The sequence below is a fragment of the Phlebotomus argentipes genome, unplaced genomic scaffold (assembly GCF_947086385.1).
Source record: "Phlebotomus argentipes unplaced genomic scaffold, Phlebotomus argentipes genome assembly contig_15, whole genome shotgun sequence".
NCBI lineage: Eukaryota > Metazoa > Arthropoda > Insecta > Diptera > Psychodidae > Phlebotomus > Phlebotomus argentipes.
The window spans coordinates 3,140,042-3,156,504 of NW_026776181.1; the positions used below are offsets into that span (position 1 = coordinate 3,140,042).

The window sequence follows — 16,463 nt, forward strand, 5'->3', positions numbered from 1 at the left end:
ACACTCTGAAGCTCCGTCGGTGGGCTTTTCCTCTGCGTGCATCTCAGCACTTTTTCTCTTTCTCTCGCAATGGCTCTTCTCCACCGAAATTTTCACCACTGAGAGAGGAACAGAGAGAAAGAGAGGGGGAAATTTGAGGCCAAGATTCTCTGCTATTTGCTCAATTGCTCGGAAAATTAAGCTTTCCTCCAAAATTAAAATTTTAACAAATTCTTACAAAACACAATGAAGATTTTTCCACCCCCAACACTTGACTGTCTCGAGAGTGAATTAATTGATCAATACACACATTCTGTCTGCACTTTCATTCCATCACAGCGCCAGACAACATTAGAATGTATTTTGATTAATCTATCAGTCAGTCGTTGGTATTTTTCAGTGCGGCGCAAGGGAAAGGGTTGCTCCTTGAGCTCGTCTGTGGATTAGTGAATATTTCATCAGAAGGGACGGTGTGTGCGAAATTTCCTGGATCTCCTGATAAATTATTCGGGCTTCACCCCATCCGTTTTCAGCATTTTCCCAGCACCACACTTTCCGGCAAATGAGCCAATGAACCACGCTGGTCTGGACTCTCAGAGAAGGTGAATCCATAGTTGGGGTATAGTTGCCCTCATATCACATTCGACGACGTTTTGAGTATTTTGCATTTGGTCCAAAGTTTAAGTGCTGCACATTTCATTTTGGCAACTCACACACAACTCTCATGGCAAACACACATGGTTTTCAGGGGGTGACGAGACTCTGGGCGAAGGGTTGAGTAAGAACGCCTCGCACTCATGGGAATAGTTGGATTTGCATGTGAGCGAGAATGGGAGTGATAAGGTGTGGAATAATCTACTCGTGAGTACACCTCTATTGCTCCGGCCCTTGCGTCTCAGCAAAACAAAGAATCGCCATGTTAGTACTAACAATTCCAGGCCCAGAAAGCTCACTTTCCGTCTCTTTCCCGAGCATCCCTCTCCGAACTGTTTGCACTTTCCAATTCACTCCCAGCAAACAGTGACGGCCACAACTTTAGTATATATTAAAAAATTGGCTTTTCTCACATCATCCGGAGTCAGGGCAAGGCATAGTTTCATAATGAAGAACTATTCCGCTGATTACAATGCTAGATGACGCAGCCACATAAATAAATACATAAAAGACGGCGCTTTTGTTACAACTGCCACTGTACTCTGGAATGTCTGAACCAGTGGAATTGTTTGTTTTGGCCAAAAGCTCCCCGCACAGCTTTCCATTTGCACTTGTCCGTCCCCCGCCAGCCCCCCGCTGGCGCAGTGAAGGGGTTAGCAGCAGCACACATATTGTGGAAATACAGAGCCAAGAGGCAAATGAGTGTGGGGGTGTGTGTGGAGATTTTAGACTTATGTTTTCCAAATTCACCAACACAAAATCCACCCTTCTGTGGGGTGATACGAAATGGCCTCCTCTGCGGACGGGAGTGGGTGAGATTTGAAACATGAAATGAAGCCTCAACAAACTCACCCCCCACCTGCACTTTTACGATTCATCTCACCACCGCCCACCGTCTGCCTGTCTATTGGCGATGTGTTTGGATGTGCACAAAATACACCACGAGAAAGAACCCCCGATGGCATGAAAAAGGTGCACCCAAGCGGTGACCGGGGTGGAAAGGGCGGCAAAAAAGTGTAACAAGAGTACAAATGAAAATGACAAAGTTCAAAGCTCACGACCTTTCCATCCTCCCTCTCCCTCTCACTCAGTCGTCTCTACATTCTGGGTGAGATTTAATTGGTTCTGAAAGTTATTTCACTCTTTTCGAGGAGCACTTTTTTCATTCACCCTCACTCGCTTCCAGGATGGAATATTTTATATAAAGTCCCTCCTTGAAACTTTATAGTCACCCCCGCGCACCCGCTGCCGCTCAAGATGATGAAGAATGCAAAGAAAAGTTTGATTGTAGTTGAGCATTTGGACTTCTTGTGCTCTCATTGTTTTATGCTGTGGCAAAAAAGGGAGAAAAACCACCCGAAAAAAGAGTGGAAAGAACAACAAAAGTGCGGGACTGGAGAAAAAAGGATGAGAATGGAAAGAAAACATAGGGAAATACTTCATCATTAAAATGGATATCACAGAGGAAACACAAGAGCTTTCTCATTGCATTTGCATATAGAGTTTCTTTTCCAAACTCATTGCTGAACAGCAGAGAGCTTCTGGGAAATTTTGGCAATCTGAATACTATGTGAAAAATGATGGTGTGTTTCTCAAATCAAAATGCATAAATCCTATAAACACACATAAATTCATATTCTGTGCAAAATATGATAGCCAGTCTAGAGTAGCTTAATACTTTTCACAAGTATTTCCAGCAAAAACAGCGTCTCTCATTTAATTCAGCACTGCGGAAAAAACACGCACAATGAACTGTACGCTTCTGAAACCCCATCCCTGAGTCAGGACATCTGAGCCGATGGTGTCTCTCCTTCGCCATTCCTCGGAACGGCGTCGATATCGTGTCCAGGAGGACATGCACCTCGACGTCGTTTGCTCTGGGCACACACAAAATCCGCAATTCCTTCAATTCCTCTTTGCTCTGGATTTTCCTCCCGTGCCACTCTGCCACCCACTCGATCTGTATCCGGTCGGCGTCGTTGTCCTCCTTGAAAAGCGCCACATCATCCACCAATGAACGAACTCCACTCGCACACCCGGGGAGCCTCCAGAATCATCAAACACCCTCCCCAGCAGCCCGGAGACGCTCCGAATTCAACGATTTTCTGACACAGAATTTGAGTTGTTCTGCTGAGAGGCTAACAAATGTTCAAGGCAGAGAAGGTGCGCTCGAGAAGAGTACAAACGCGAATAGAATGGGTTGTCAGCACCATATACGTATGTGTCAAAGATTGTATCCAGAAATCATCTCTAAGCTGAACACAATGTCTAGCCGGAATTCTTTTATGTTTTTATCAAATTAGTTCAGTGATAAAGCAACAGAGACGCTAAAATAATGGAGAATTTCATTATTCAATTTCAATTTATAATTCTCTGCAGAATATGTGCTGCAAAGTACACCTCTTCTCGAATAGTCACCCTTTGGAATATTTGCGAATGCTGGATGCACAGTGGGGTGTGAGGGTGGGAAGACAGGAGCCTCCATGTGACTCCCACACACATTCAAAATGCCGCACAGGACACAGAACTCACCATCGCCTTTCTCTCTCCGCACAATCCCTCCTCCAGCACCGCATCCACCCCGGGCTCGGGGAATTTGTGTGCTTTTCTCAAAGTTGGGAGAAAGCTTACGCTTTGTTGCGTCGTGGTCGGACGGATTTTCCCTCGGCTTTTCTTCCACTTGCAACGGCGCACGTGTGTGTGTGTCAGAGATTTTCATCCTCGTCGCACTCCATCGAATATCTGCACAGACGACGACCTTTTGGGATTTCTCTATGTACACACAACCCCACACTCGTGCTCCTGGGTCATGGAGCATTTCGCATCTCCAGCTGCCGGAGATTTTGCGGTGTTCCATCTCACCATTTCTCTTACACCATCCATCGACTGCACTGAGAAAAATGTGTGTAGGACTTTACTTGATCCCGCGACCGGCGGACAATCTTTGGTGTGGATTTTTCGAGACAAAAATCTATTCGTGAGATGCAACTGTTGTGAAAAAGATTGGAAGAAAGCATAAGAAATGGAGTGGAATTGCAAAGTTTGCGCATTAATTCCTTCCGATTTGTTCAACTTTAGCTTCTGGCAAAGAAAATGCACGAGAGGTGGGAGAAAAACAGAAAAACAGATGAGAAAGTGCAGCGCAAAAAGGAGGAGATATACACAAGTTTCAAATTGCTAACAAGTTGAATGTATCCGTAAAATGGCTTTGTAAATAGTGCTTGATTTCGCGCTGGCGATTTGAGGCTGGACACCTGCAGAAGATTGCGCGCAAGACAAGCCATCGTTTGCGCAATAGTTCCAATGATTGAACCATGAGAATGATGAGTTTGGTGAGTTTTGTGTCATAAAAGTCCAGTGCATTGAGCACAAGCATTATAATTGAGTTCATTTCTCAGAACTCCGACTTAAGCACTATGGCGGGAAAAGTGTCGAGCGCGAGAAATCTTCCATGGCGGGCAAGAAGTGGAGAGACAAAAAAATTGACATCGACAATTAATTATTTTTTCCCTCTTTCCAATCCAAAGAAATTCTGCTCGCAGGGCATCTCATTGTTGGATTCATTGAACCCAAAAATCCATGTCTCGTGTGAAGTGAGAGTCGGGAGACAAGAGTTGAGAGTGGAAGAAAGAATTTTTGGGCGGATTTGCACCACAATCGACATTGTGAGCACACACAACAACTGGAGCCTCCCCTGCCGAAAAGTATCGGCTTCTCTATAACCTACGCGTCTCCGCCGGGGTCAAGTCAGGTCATGTGCACAGACATTCATCTCGGGGCGACCAAACTTCCCCCCCAAAAGCACACACAGGCAAAGCTCACCGCAGTCACAGCAGGTAGTCTCGATGGATGGAATTGTGAGGGCTTTTTCGAGTGGCAATCTCATCCCTCGGCGTCGCCCCAATTCATACGCCTGCCACAGACCGAAGAGACCACTCATCCTTAGCGCCAACCCAGCCAATTCTCTCCGCCTCGTCCAGCGCAATCAATCCATCAGCGTGCCTGAAGAATCTCGATGGCATTTGCTCGCAAAACAACCAGAAAACATATCATCCATACAAATAGAGACCAAATGATAGCCACGGAACGTGCGACTATCGAGAGGCGTTCCGCAAAATGTCTCAAATATGCAAAAGAAGTCACTAATAGCGAAAGCTTTTAGGCTAATAAGGGAAGTATAAAATTAATTTATTCTAATGGTGGAGACACTTAAAAATCATCACGACTGAGAAGTGCATGAGAGAGATGATCGTGTGAGAAAAATTTGTCAACTTCTGAGTGCTTTGTGTGCTGCGCTTGATTCAAGATTTATCAGGTATCCAGTAACGACCAGCCAAAATGGCAATAAATGAGGGTGGATTCAGAGGGTGGAGACACAGAGATTTTACGGGCAAAATTTTATTACAATGCGACCTCTGAGACAGCTCATAGAAGCTAATTTAATGGTTTTGATAATACAGTCGTATAAAAATTTACTGCCATCGTTGAATTACGCATACTTTTTTTTGTAAATTGATAGCCAAATGCGGAGAGTTACCTCTATAGGTGATTCTACTAAGTTCGATAAGACCGCGCTCAATTCATTTCTCACAGTTATTATTTAGATTGTTCATCGACAGTTGAGCATCTCCAATTGAGCGATCTGATTGAAATTGCCCTCTTTGACACCTTCTGGTGCACCGGTGGCAGACAAAAAGACGATTCAGGATGGCACACTGTTCGCTGAGTGATTACGCGGGTGAGTTGCAAAGCGAAGCCTAATTGCTCGTATTGAATACACCAAATTGACTGTGCAATTTACCCCAATCGCGGTGTGAATAATACACACACCACTCACTCTCGATTAGTGAACAATAGTGAAAAGTGACGTGGGGGGTGGAGCGGGGCAATTTGGGGTTGACGTGTGCGGTTTGGGCTCCCACTCCGCCCCGGGGTGGCGAATCGGCTGCACCATGGATGCACAATTGTGCAGAGAGAGCGCCCCGAGATTGACGGATGGTAAAATATTGCATTTGCCGACGGGGCGGCAGTTGGGCGGCGGGCGGGAGGTTGTGGATAAACAACTGGGCGAACAAGCGGAAGAGCTGGGCAAAAAGAAGAGCAATTGAGAGATTTTGATGTCATCAAAATCCAATCAAAGCGATTGCGGTACTTCACAACGGTGATAAATTTCAAATAAAACACCCATGAGAAAATTGTTTTACACACAATACCCTCGATGGGTGTGGAACAAAAAAGTGCCATCGAGCTGCCGGACAATAAAACGGCAACCGATCTAGATTAAATTGATGCATCTGAACATGAGACACTTTGTTCCTTTGACTGGCTACCTGTAAAAATTTCTGAGTGTGACTAAAAAAGACCACCGCGCGCCAAGTGGTGTGCAGAGAATTCGCGTGGTCTTTTTTCTATGGTTGGATGTTCTCTCCGTTCGTGGGTGTTGCAGCTATGAGAAGATGCTGCGGCAAGGTCTAGTGGAAGAATTTCACATATTCCAGGGCTTCTGCAATCATGCGAGAAAGACGGATTTGTCAAATCGTCTCACGGGCAGTAGATTCGGAAATCAGAAATGAAGCACAACATTAATTCGCATGTTTTCAAGCAGACACTGAAAATGCAATAGGATTTGAAGACTTTTCAAATGCTCTATCGCCTCTCATTGACCACGAATGAATCCCAGCTCCTGCAAGCAGCTGCTCGTCTGGCGAAATGTCCTCGGGAAGAGAAGCTGAGTGGCAAATGCGAGGAAGCGCAAGATTATTCGCGGGTCTGTGAGCAGCAGCTGATAATAATGGAGTTGGTCATGCACATGAGATGCTGCGGTGTCGATTTGACTGAATGAGTCGCAATGGAGTTCTCAGGAAATGGACAAGAGATCTTCGGTTAATGCTAAATAGGCTCAAGGTGGCATCCACAAATCTCCGGACGAGGGATGGCCAAGAGAATTGCAAGACTTAATTCTGCCCAATCAGTGACAGTCATTCACGTATGGTTCATTGACACCACACAGCATCTCAAAGATAATTAGTTTGATCAACACTTTGGGCCTGAGAAGCTGAGATCATCAGCATAATACACAAAACAACTCAATCTCGCGCACTCGCAGCGAAATCATAATTTCCTGGAAGACCCCTGGGGAATTTGTGAACCCTGCAATTTCGCATTCGCACGGATGGAGAAGGTATATATTGTGGAAAAATTGTCACTAACTATTCCTTTTAATGTAATTCAAGACAACTGCCAACATTGCAGAGTCAACGCGCGACGTTGGAATTGAGATCGTCGGTGGCTTACCATGAGATTTCCTGCGAAAAAGCCAACGTCATGTGGGAGAAATCAACACACATCCCAGGGCGAAATGCCACACACTCGTCGCCCATAAGCCTCCCGGCGATCGCAGGCCCGTGATTTGCAAATTGAATTAAATTAAGGCAGCATCCAGGAGAAGCATGCGAAGACGAGAAGGTGAGATAAGGCAGCACGCATTTCTCGAGGACACACAGAGCATTCAAGTGTCCTCCTCAATCACGTGGCTTCTTTAATTACCTCACCGCGACTTTATTTACACGCGCATTCTTTTGCGACACTCCGCACATGCTCCGGCAAATGGATGGCACTCGATGTCAGGGTGCAATTAAGAATTGGAGCCTCTATATTAAGAGCCTCACTCGCAGTCATTGCAAGCAATAGATTTCTCTGCAGAGCGCTTAAGTGAGGGCGTAAATATTAAAGAGTCTGCAATGAATCACAGGCTGTTGAAATAACAATTAACACTTGAGGTTTTATTAATTGACCAATTAATTCAGAGGCCTCGATTACTTGCAGTCTCTGGACGAACTTGGCCGACCCGCAAATGAGATAATCAATAGCGTTTGAATTTATTTTCACAATTCAGGAAGAAATCCGACCTGAAAAAACCTGTTCAAAGCTTTTCGTGCAAAGCTTTCGTCTTTTCTTTGCATTGCGGCTATGATAAATTACGAGAAAATGTCCTAATGGTGTGTGACGCGTAATTTATCATCACTGGTAACAATTAAGAGCAATCTTTTCATCGCTCACACACTGCAGGACAAAATAATGAATTAATGGATCCATTGAAATTCCGCAGAAGCGCAGCAAAAAATCCCTCCTGCAAATTTATTCACCCCTTCCGCGAATTTTTCGCGGTGTCCAAAATAGATATAATATTGTGCCGGATATTTCTTATTCAGTGCGGCTATTTTTTGTCCAGCGTGTGCGTCCCTAACAATTTATGCAAATAATTATCTGTCACGGAGTTAATTAATTAATTAAGGCAGGAGTGCAGGAGGGAATTGGAAGCGCGACATGCACGGTGGCTGAAGCAAAGCGATATATATTGTGAATTAATAAATGAGAGTAAGTCGTGAGATGGATGAAGATGACGATGCCTCGGAACTGTGTGAGCTTCTGTTTCTCTGGAAGTTGGCAAAGGACGTGCATTGTGGCTCGCTCGCACTCATCCTCCGCGGTCCGAGGAAGACGCTGAATCCATATTCTCCACTGCAAATGTGTGTCTCTGTGGGGTCCTCATCAATTTTCTCCCCACTTTGCTCCACAGCGTCTCACTCGTGGTGGCAAACTCACGGATTTTTAATTGTCTCCATGCACCACAGACTAGGATAATCTTCTAATGATCTTCACTTGTTCCCATCGCCAGACCATTATTTATGCTCATCCCCACGACCACCGCTGCAGCTCAGTCACATCATATCCTAGGATTTAGCCATCAGTTGCATTCTCTTCCAGATTCTCCGCATTCCCCTTAATGGGCGAATCAGAGCGGAAAAACCATGGGAAAAGTGTTGTCATGCTTTCACAAATTTCAGTAATGGTTAAACATAAAATGGACAAACAAGCAAATTAATAGTAATTTCATAGATAAAGCCAGAAAATTATTGGCCATTTAGCCAGAGTCAAGCCGCTTTAATGAGCTTCCACAGCAAGAATCTCAGGAAATCTCCCAAAGCGCGACAAGTGACGCTCGACAATCATGTGCATTTCCTGGGAAATATTTCATCTCGTCTCATGACGATCGATGAGAATCTCATTGAAACCCACTCACCAATTGTGGCGATAAAATCTTAATTTGTCACCGATTTCTTAACAAGAAACTTTTGCCTATTCATCACTCCCCGCACTCTCCACTGTCTCTGCAGCTTATCTCGTGTAAATAAATACAGTTGGGCCACAGCAGACTCTCCTCGTCACTCACATAATTCGCCGTGGCGGGTGAGAAATGCCACCGTTGCACGGGGAGGGTGAGGCGTGAGTGAAAGCCTCGACTTTTTCTCTCTCACCCAAATATAGCATGTCCCAATGGAATTGCCAAAACTCTAGCAATTTTTCAATCTGTCTCACTACCAAAGACGAATCGCTTCCTTTCACGACATCCACCCACTGAGCAGTGCTTTCCTTTTGCTCCACAGCACCGTTCTGGTGGGGAAAATACTAACATCTTTTCCTTTTCTCTCGTCAAAATACACGTGAGTTACACAAAGTCTGGCAAGGAGAAAAGTACTCATTTTCCAGAAAGCATGAGAGGTGCTTTAGATTCAGAAAGAAACGTTTAAAGCGAATGTTAAAAGTTTAAAAGCCTCAACTCGTGTGAAAATTGTGCTCGATTTGGAAATGTCACACAAATGGACTTTATGAATACATTTATTACTCAACCTAATATACTGATGGATAATACAATTTAACAACAATAATATTCTTCCCTTACAGGAACTTATGTAAACTGATTTTTACATATTCTAATAATGACCTATCTATGTATGACCCGTGTGAATAACATGTAAAACATGCTGGGGAAGAATCTAACATTAAATGATGCGTGGTGAGATGGATGATGATGATTCTTCAGTGCTCTTGAGCGTCTTGAGAGCAGTGAAAATCAATTGATTAGTTTAGCTTTTGGGTTATCGTCAATCTCGTCGAATGAGCATGAATCGTCAAAAGCGTTCGATGTCATGCCGTGAAATTGTCTCTGCAATCATAAAACTTTTATACGTTAGTCGCACAGGATGGAATATTTCATCCATTGAGAAGCGCGAGGATCATCGCTCATACCTTATCGCCAACCTCCAGTGTGATTTCATTGTGAGTGTCCGTGGAGACAACAGTCGGTGCACCGCACATTTTTACCAATGGGGCCTGACTGGTTGTGGCTGATGAGTTTTGGAAGTACATGCTGCGAGGGGGGAGTGAACATGATAAATTTGCGCCATAAATCCGCAGCGGATTGAAGTACCTGATGTTGAGATTCTTCAGCTGATAGCGCTTCTTGTAGGCGACGAAGGAGACCATCATGAGCAGCCCGAGGACTGTAAAGACGATCAGCGTGACTCGCCCTGGGAGATTTGAAGAGTTTCCATCGTCAGGTGCATTAACGAAATTGCTCATCATCAGCTGTGAGTCCTCAGCATCGAGCCCGTCGCAATTTTCCCCTGAAATTATCATAGAAATTGACGCTCAAGTCTGGAGAAATTTGGCGAAAGTGCATGAAATATATACCTGGATTCACTTGAGATCCTCCATGACAGAGACACTTGGCGCCAAGATCCGCCTGGACACAGATATGTGAGCATTGATGAGCAGCACAGACATTAGAAGCATTCCTCTGGCGAGACTCCTGAACAATGACAATCTCCTCAGCATTGAAGACATTCACATTGACCAGCTTGCAGTGTTTATCACCGAAGACACGGCACTGGGCCACCGTGGTTTTGCCCAAGTTAGTCACGTACAGGTGATCCTCGAAGAAGGTCATGGCAATGGGCTGAGCCACAGCTGCATTATTCCTCACCAGAGTCTTCACCTCGCTTCCATCGTAGGCACACGAGTGGACTGAATTGGCGCCAAAGTCAGCATAGTACAAGATCTTCTTGCTAGGATCCAGCGCAAGGGAAGACACTTGTACCGCATTCGGGACAATCTTCTCCAGATGACTCCCATCCAGATTGGCCCGATAGACGACAGAATCCGAAATGCCCAGAAGAGCTGTGTGAATCACGGAAATAAACATGACTCGATTTACAGCATCAACGACCACATCTCTCAAATGATCCTTGGACTTGAATTTGATGATCCTGGCGCAAGCCTTGTCCTGCATATGGCACACTTTCACCGACGGAACACCGTTGTTATCAATAAAATACACATTGTCCGTCACCCAGTCCACAGCAAGACGATCCGGAGCGCCAACATCTTGCACATACTTCACCGTATGATTTTTGATGTTGATCTGGAACAGGGCGGAAGCTTCACTGAGTGAAATGTACAAGCTGTGCTTTTGCACATTCACATCCAATCCGGTGATCTTTGTGGTATTCACAGACCACTCAATGCTCATCCGTGATGGGTAAGGCGTGAGTTTTCGGATCTGATTGTAGGATGTGAACAGCATGTACTTGCTGCCTCCGGTCGCTTTGCACGTGGTTTTATCGGAGCGCAAGAGAAAGCCAGGATTGCATCCACATCTGAAGGATCCCGCCGTGTTGAAGCACTTTTGAGCGCAGGGATTGTACTCCTTGCATTCATCAATGTCTAGGCAGTCCTTCTTGTTTCCAGCCAGAGTGTAGCCAACTTGGCAGGAGCAGACAGGACCACTAGGCGAGGGTGTGCACTTATGATCACAGGGATGTTTTTCACAGGCTGTCTTGCAGGAAGGCGACTCATCTTCTCCATTGCTGCAGTCCGGTTTCTCATCACACACCGCATGCCACTCAATACAGGCGTTATCTCGACAGTGGAACATATCATCTCGACACAGCAGCCTCGAGGCGCCCGAAGGATGTGCCGTTGCTTTGATGGAGCAATTCACTTCGTCGCTCTTGTCTCCGCAATCATCTTCTTTGTCGCACACCCATTCAAGGCGGATGCAGCGACTGTTGCCGCATTCAAACTCATGAGCGCTGCACTTCGAACAGCCAAATTCATCTTCTCCGCGAGGACAATCGGCAAATCCATCGCAGCGAGAGGTGAGATTGAGACAAATGTTAGGATCAGACACACATTGGAAGACCTTCGTTGTGTCCATTCCGTCGCCGCATTCAGTCTACGGGAAAGAAAAGGTGAGATTGAAATTTACACTCTTCGCAATCTTTGGAAGAACAAAAGATTCTCACCTTGGAAATATCTAGCGTTGGTACATTGCAGTCTATCTCATCTGACGAATCCTCGCAATCATTATGTCCGTCACAGAAGAGTCTGGAGTCAATGCAATGTCCGGAAGCGCACTGTCGAAATCCGTTAGCGCACTTCATCCCCTCAGTTGGACAACGATTATGTTCATCAGATCCATCATTGCAGTCTACGAAACCATCACACTCCCAGTTCGCATCGATACACTGTCCGGAAATGCACTTGAACGCTCCCTTGGAGACGTCACAGAGATCCGCTTTCTCAGGTTGCGTACAATTCACCTCATCTGACCCATCTGTGCAGTCCTTAATGCTATCACAGAGTGCAGTAACGTCAATGCACATCCCATCCGGACAGGCGTGCTGAAGACGATGGCATTTGGACTTGTGTTCGTAGTGAACACAATCTTCTTCGTCTGATCCGTCTGAGCAGTCTCTGTTGAGATCACAGCGATTCTCCTGAGAAATGCACATGCTTCCGTCAGAGCATCGGAACTCATCGAATGAACACTTGACGCCTTTCTTCCGGAAATCCTTCTCCTCACATTTGGCTTCGTCTGAGCCATCGGCGCAGTCTGCGTGTCCATTGCAAACTCTAGAGGAGGTTTTACACTCGCCACTTCCGCAGCGGAATTCACAATCGAAAGTCTCAATGCAGGTCATATTGGTGAAGTCCTTGAAGACCATTCCTGGCGGACACACGCAAGCATTGGACGTCCTGCCCATTGACACACAGATATGTGAACATCCTCCGTTGCCCTTCATGCAGACATGATCAGATGTCTGCATTATTGCGCTGGCTCTGGCCAGAGGAATTCTGTCAGGGAACAGTCCAAATGTCGGCTTCTCGAGTGGAATTCTTTGGATGACTTGTACGTTATTCTTATCAGCCCAGTAAACCTTAGCGGATTTCGCCTGAGTCCAGAAAACATTATTCCCAATTGTCGTGATCGAGACCGGATTTCGCAGGTTTCCTCTGAATATGTGACGAATGTCTGTGTCGAAGTTCGTGAATTCGATTCTATCGCCAGATTCGTCTGCCCAGAACAAAGACTCAACTTCTGTATCGATAGCGAAGGAGACTTTTCCGCCAACGCCAATATCTTCCTCAATGGCGTGAGTGTGAACACCTCGTCCATGCAAGAGTTGCTTGTCTATGTGAATGTGTCCGCTGATGTCCTGCAGAGCGATAAACATCGTCCCAATCTCCGGGACAACGGCCACTGCCGTTGGCTTTTCGTTGCCCATATAATGCTGCACAATGGCCCGATGTTTGCTGTTGAATGAGTAGATTTCCACGGTTCCTCGCTCGACGTCAGTCCAGTACAGATTATTACTCAAATGATCTGGAAAGAAGTGAAACAGTGCAGGTAGAGAATATTTTCATGCATTATGTAGATTGAAAAACCTACCAAAAGCTAAACTAGAGATATTTCCTATCCCACTCTTCAAAAGTTCTTTCGTTTCTTTCGTTCGGAAGTTAACAGTGTAGATTTTTTTCTCAACATTGCTGGCTATAACTACGTTTCCTGGAATTGAGAGAAATGTAAAGTATTGAGACCTGTCTTCTACCAAACACTAAACAATTAACGCTCACCTGTGAGAGAGTTGTAGACAAGTTCACTAATCACTGTGTTGATATCATCTCCAACTCCTGTTGTATATCTACCAAATTCTTGATGCTCAAGTGTAACCAGATAATTTCCCACCCCAAGGATGAGATAGTGCTTGTCGGATGAATCAACACAATTCTTTTTGTCTGTGGAAATGACCATTCCCGTCGGGCAAGCACAAGTGTAAGTCTGATTGTGGCTCAGGAGACAAAGATGTGAGCACGAATTGCCATAGCAAGGATGTTTCTCATTGGGCTGAGTTGCCGGATGGTAGATGTGAATGTCGTAAATGTGTCTGCTGTGAAGCACAAGAGTGTGATCTTTTCCCGTGAACTTATTGCACGTCTGAATTGAGTTGGTATTCCAATCAGACCAGTATATGTTGTCCTCAAATACAGCGATTCCGTAGGGATGTTTCACCACATCTCTAAGAATTACCCTGCGGTCCTCGCCGTTGAGCTTGATGCTCTCAATGTGCCTGATCTTGGCATCTACCCAGTAGATTCTCCCGTTGGGCCAGTCAATCGTGAGTCCATTGGGCCAATGAATGTCCTTGTCCACAAATGGTCTCGCTCCTGCTCCGTCCATCGCGGCCACTCCAATTTGAGGCTTCGCTCCCCAGTCTGTCCAGTACATGACACCAAGCCTGGGATGAAGGGCTATTCCTCGTGGCTTGTGGATGTTCTTCTCTATCAGCTTTGTGCAATAGTGGCCCGCGATGGAGCACACCGAGATGTGCATCTTCTCACTGTCCGTGAGATAGATATTCCCAGTGAGCCAGTCAACGCTGACATCTTCAGGTGAACCGAGGCCTGTGCTCAGCAAGGTTTCACGCTGGCTTCCATCATCCCTGGCTCGCATGATCCTCTCCGCCTTCAGGCTAAGATCTGTCCAGAACACCCAATGCCCATCGTATGACACTCCAATGACCAGGGACATATTCATCGCCACCACAGTCTGCACTTGTGACTTCAGGTGATAGCCGCGAATGGAACGTTGCGTGGTGTAGAGCATCAGGGCGTCACCGCTGGACACAACACACGTGCGATTGTCGCTTTTGAGTCGGAAGCCATCGACGCAAGTGCATTGATAGGAACCTTTACTGTTTATACAGCCTTGGGAACAATGCCCGAAGATGTCACATTCATTAATGTCTTCGCACGTGTTGGAATGGACGTCGTAGTAGTATCCATTTGGACACAGACATTGGGGGCCGTTAGGATACACCTTGCAGCGTCTTGGGCAATTTAATTTATCACAGAGAGTGGCTAAAGGAAGAAAATAAAACATTAACAATAAAGCAATACTCGTAACATATCAAGAAACTTACTGTTTTTGCACAGTCCACCTTCATCTGAGCCATCCTTGCAATCCGTGTCATTATTGCAGACCTTATCCAGGGTGAGACAAGCACTTCCATCTTTACATTTAAATTTCTGGAACTCCAAACTGCACTTTCCTTCGCAATTGTCCTCGTCGCTGCCATCGCCACAATCGTTGACACCGTCACACTGCCACTTTCTGCTCTCCAGACAGTGGCCATTCCGACAGAGGAATCCCTTGCAAGTGCTGTTGATGCCATCACAGCCAACATTCTCGTCCGAGTTATCGAAACAGTCGTGGTAACCATTGCAGACCAACTCCTTCGGGATGCACATCATGTCGGAGCATCGCCACTCGAAGGCAGTACAGTTCGCCGGTGTGTGATGTGCCTGGAAGTCCTTGCAGAAGTCCTCATCTTCTCCGTGGCGACAATCTTCGTGTGCGTCGCAGCGGAAAGAGGAGCTGATGCACTGATCATCCTTGCAGCGGAACCAATTGGGCATCAGACACTGCTTCCGGTCACAATCTATCTCATCGCTGCCATCCGCGCAATCTACCTTTCCATTGCACATGGCCTGCTTCTTAATGCATTCGCCTACAATTCAACAAGGCTCAAATTGGCATCGAAAATACAACATATTACGACGTTACTCACCATTATCACAGAGATATTGATCAGATTTTGAGCAATCGGCGTCTGAGGCCGCAAAATTCGGAAAATACAGCAGGAAAATAAGAGCTGATCCTAGAAGAGTGTTTTGAATGGTGGAGCTAGAAAATTGGAATGAAAAATTACGATTATTGCATAAATTTTAAGTTGAACATTGAAATTAAACAATAAAAAGGATAAAAAGTGATGCAGTGAGTACGCCTAATGGCTCTAGGTTACATCGTTTTTTGCTCACTGCGCCTTTGCAAACATTGAAAAGACTGCATTTATGACTCTCTGAAAACAGGTTTACTCTACTTTTCTTATCACCAATAGTTAGTCATCAATTTCTTTGCTCACATTATTTGTGCACTATTTGACAATAGATTTCTGCCTTAAGAAGTTGGAAAGCCCTCAAAATCATTATAAAAAAACTAAAAAAAAACTCTAATGCTGGTGAATTTTCCAACATTCTTAGAGAAAAGTTGTGAAAGAATTCTATGAAAAAGAGAGAAACTTTGCGATGCTTAACAGTAATCTGCAATATTTCCTAGCGTTTTTCACAAATTTCCCGGTTAAAAGGTCCTTAAAAATCACTTCATGAGAAAAAACGTGTTCGCACTCAAGAATTACCACGCGGTTCATCATTCGCGTCACTTTTTTTCAGATTTTCTGCGGGAAAATTCGGTAGAATGCAATTTTCCACTTACATTTTCATCTCGATCCACACTGCCTCCACTCCGTCTTGAGAAAAATCCACGCGGAAACACTTTAATGAGGCAAAAAAGGGACAAATTGATTGATGGACTACACAGTGAGAGAAACGAAAGAACACTGGCGATGATCTGCTGGAGGACACTTTGCTAGCCTGAATATCGTCTGCATCACCACAGACAATTTCCGTTAAGCGACTTTGTGGGAAACCGGTAGTACTTTTTACAGACTTTCACAGCATTTGATAAACACATTCTTTTCCACAGTCTCATATTATAATTTCTTTGCACACCCATTTTATCAGAAGGAGTGATAAAGAGTGAAATATCATGCTTTTCCCATGCCAAACTACCAACCGCAAATTTTTAG

General features: G+C 45.2%; 1 protein-coding gene across 2 annotated transcripts; it reads right to left on the reverse strand.

Annotated features, from left to right (window-relative positions):
- Positions 1-9,296: 9,296 nt before the first annotated feature.
- LOC132263274 (putative vitellogenin receptor) lies at positions 9,297-16,223 on the reverse strand. 2 transcript variants are annotated; one of them, XM_059762948.1, is made up of 10 exons: positions 16,091-16,223; positions 15,387-15,502; positions 14,739-15,326; positions 13,393-14,676; positions 13,208-13,324; positions 11,781-13,141; positions 10,168-11,710; positions 9,905-10,100; positions 9,724-9,844; positions 9,297-9,640 (listed from the first exon to the last, which is right to left on the reverse strand). In XM_059762948.1, the coding sequence occupies exons 1-10, from the start codon at positions 16,096-16,098 to the stop codon at positions 9,548-9,550; spliced, it is 5,427 nt and encodes a 1,808-aa protein (XP_059618931.1). In that variant the 5' UTR covers positions 16,099-16,223; the 3' UTR covers positions 9,297-9,547. The 2 variants fall into 2 exon arrangements, with proteins under 2 accessions (XP_059618931.1, XP_059618932.1); XM_059762949.1 differs by having other exon boundaries at positions 9,297-9,654.
- Positions 16,224-16,463: the final 240 nt, after the last annotated feature.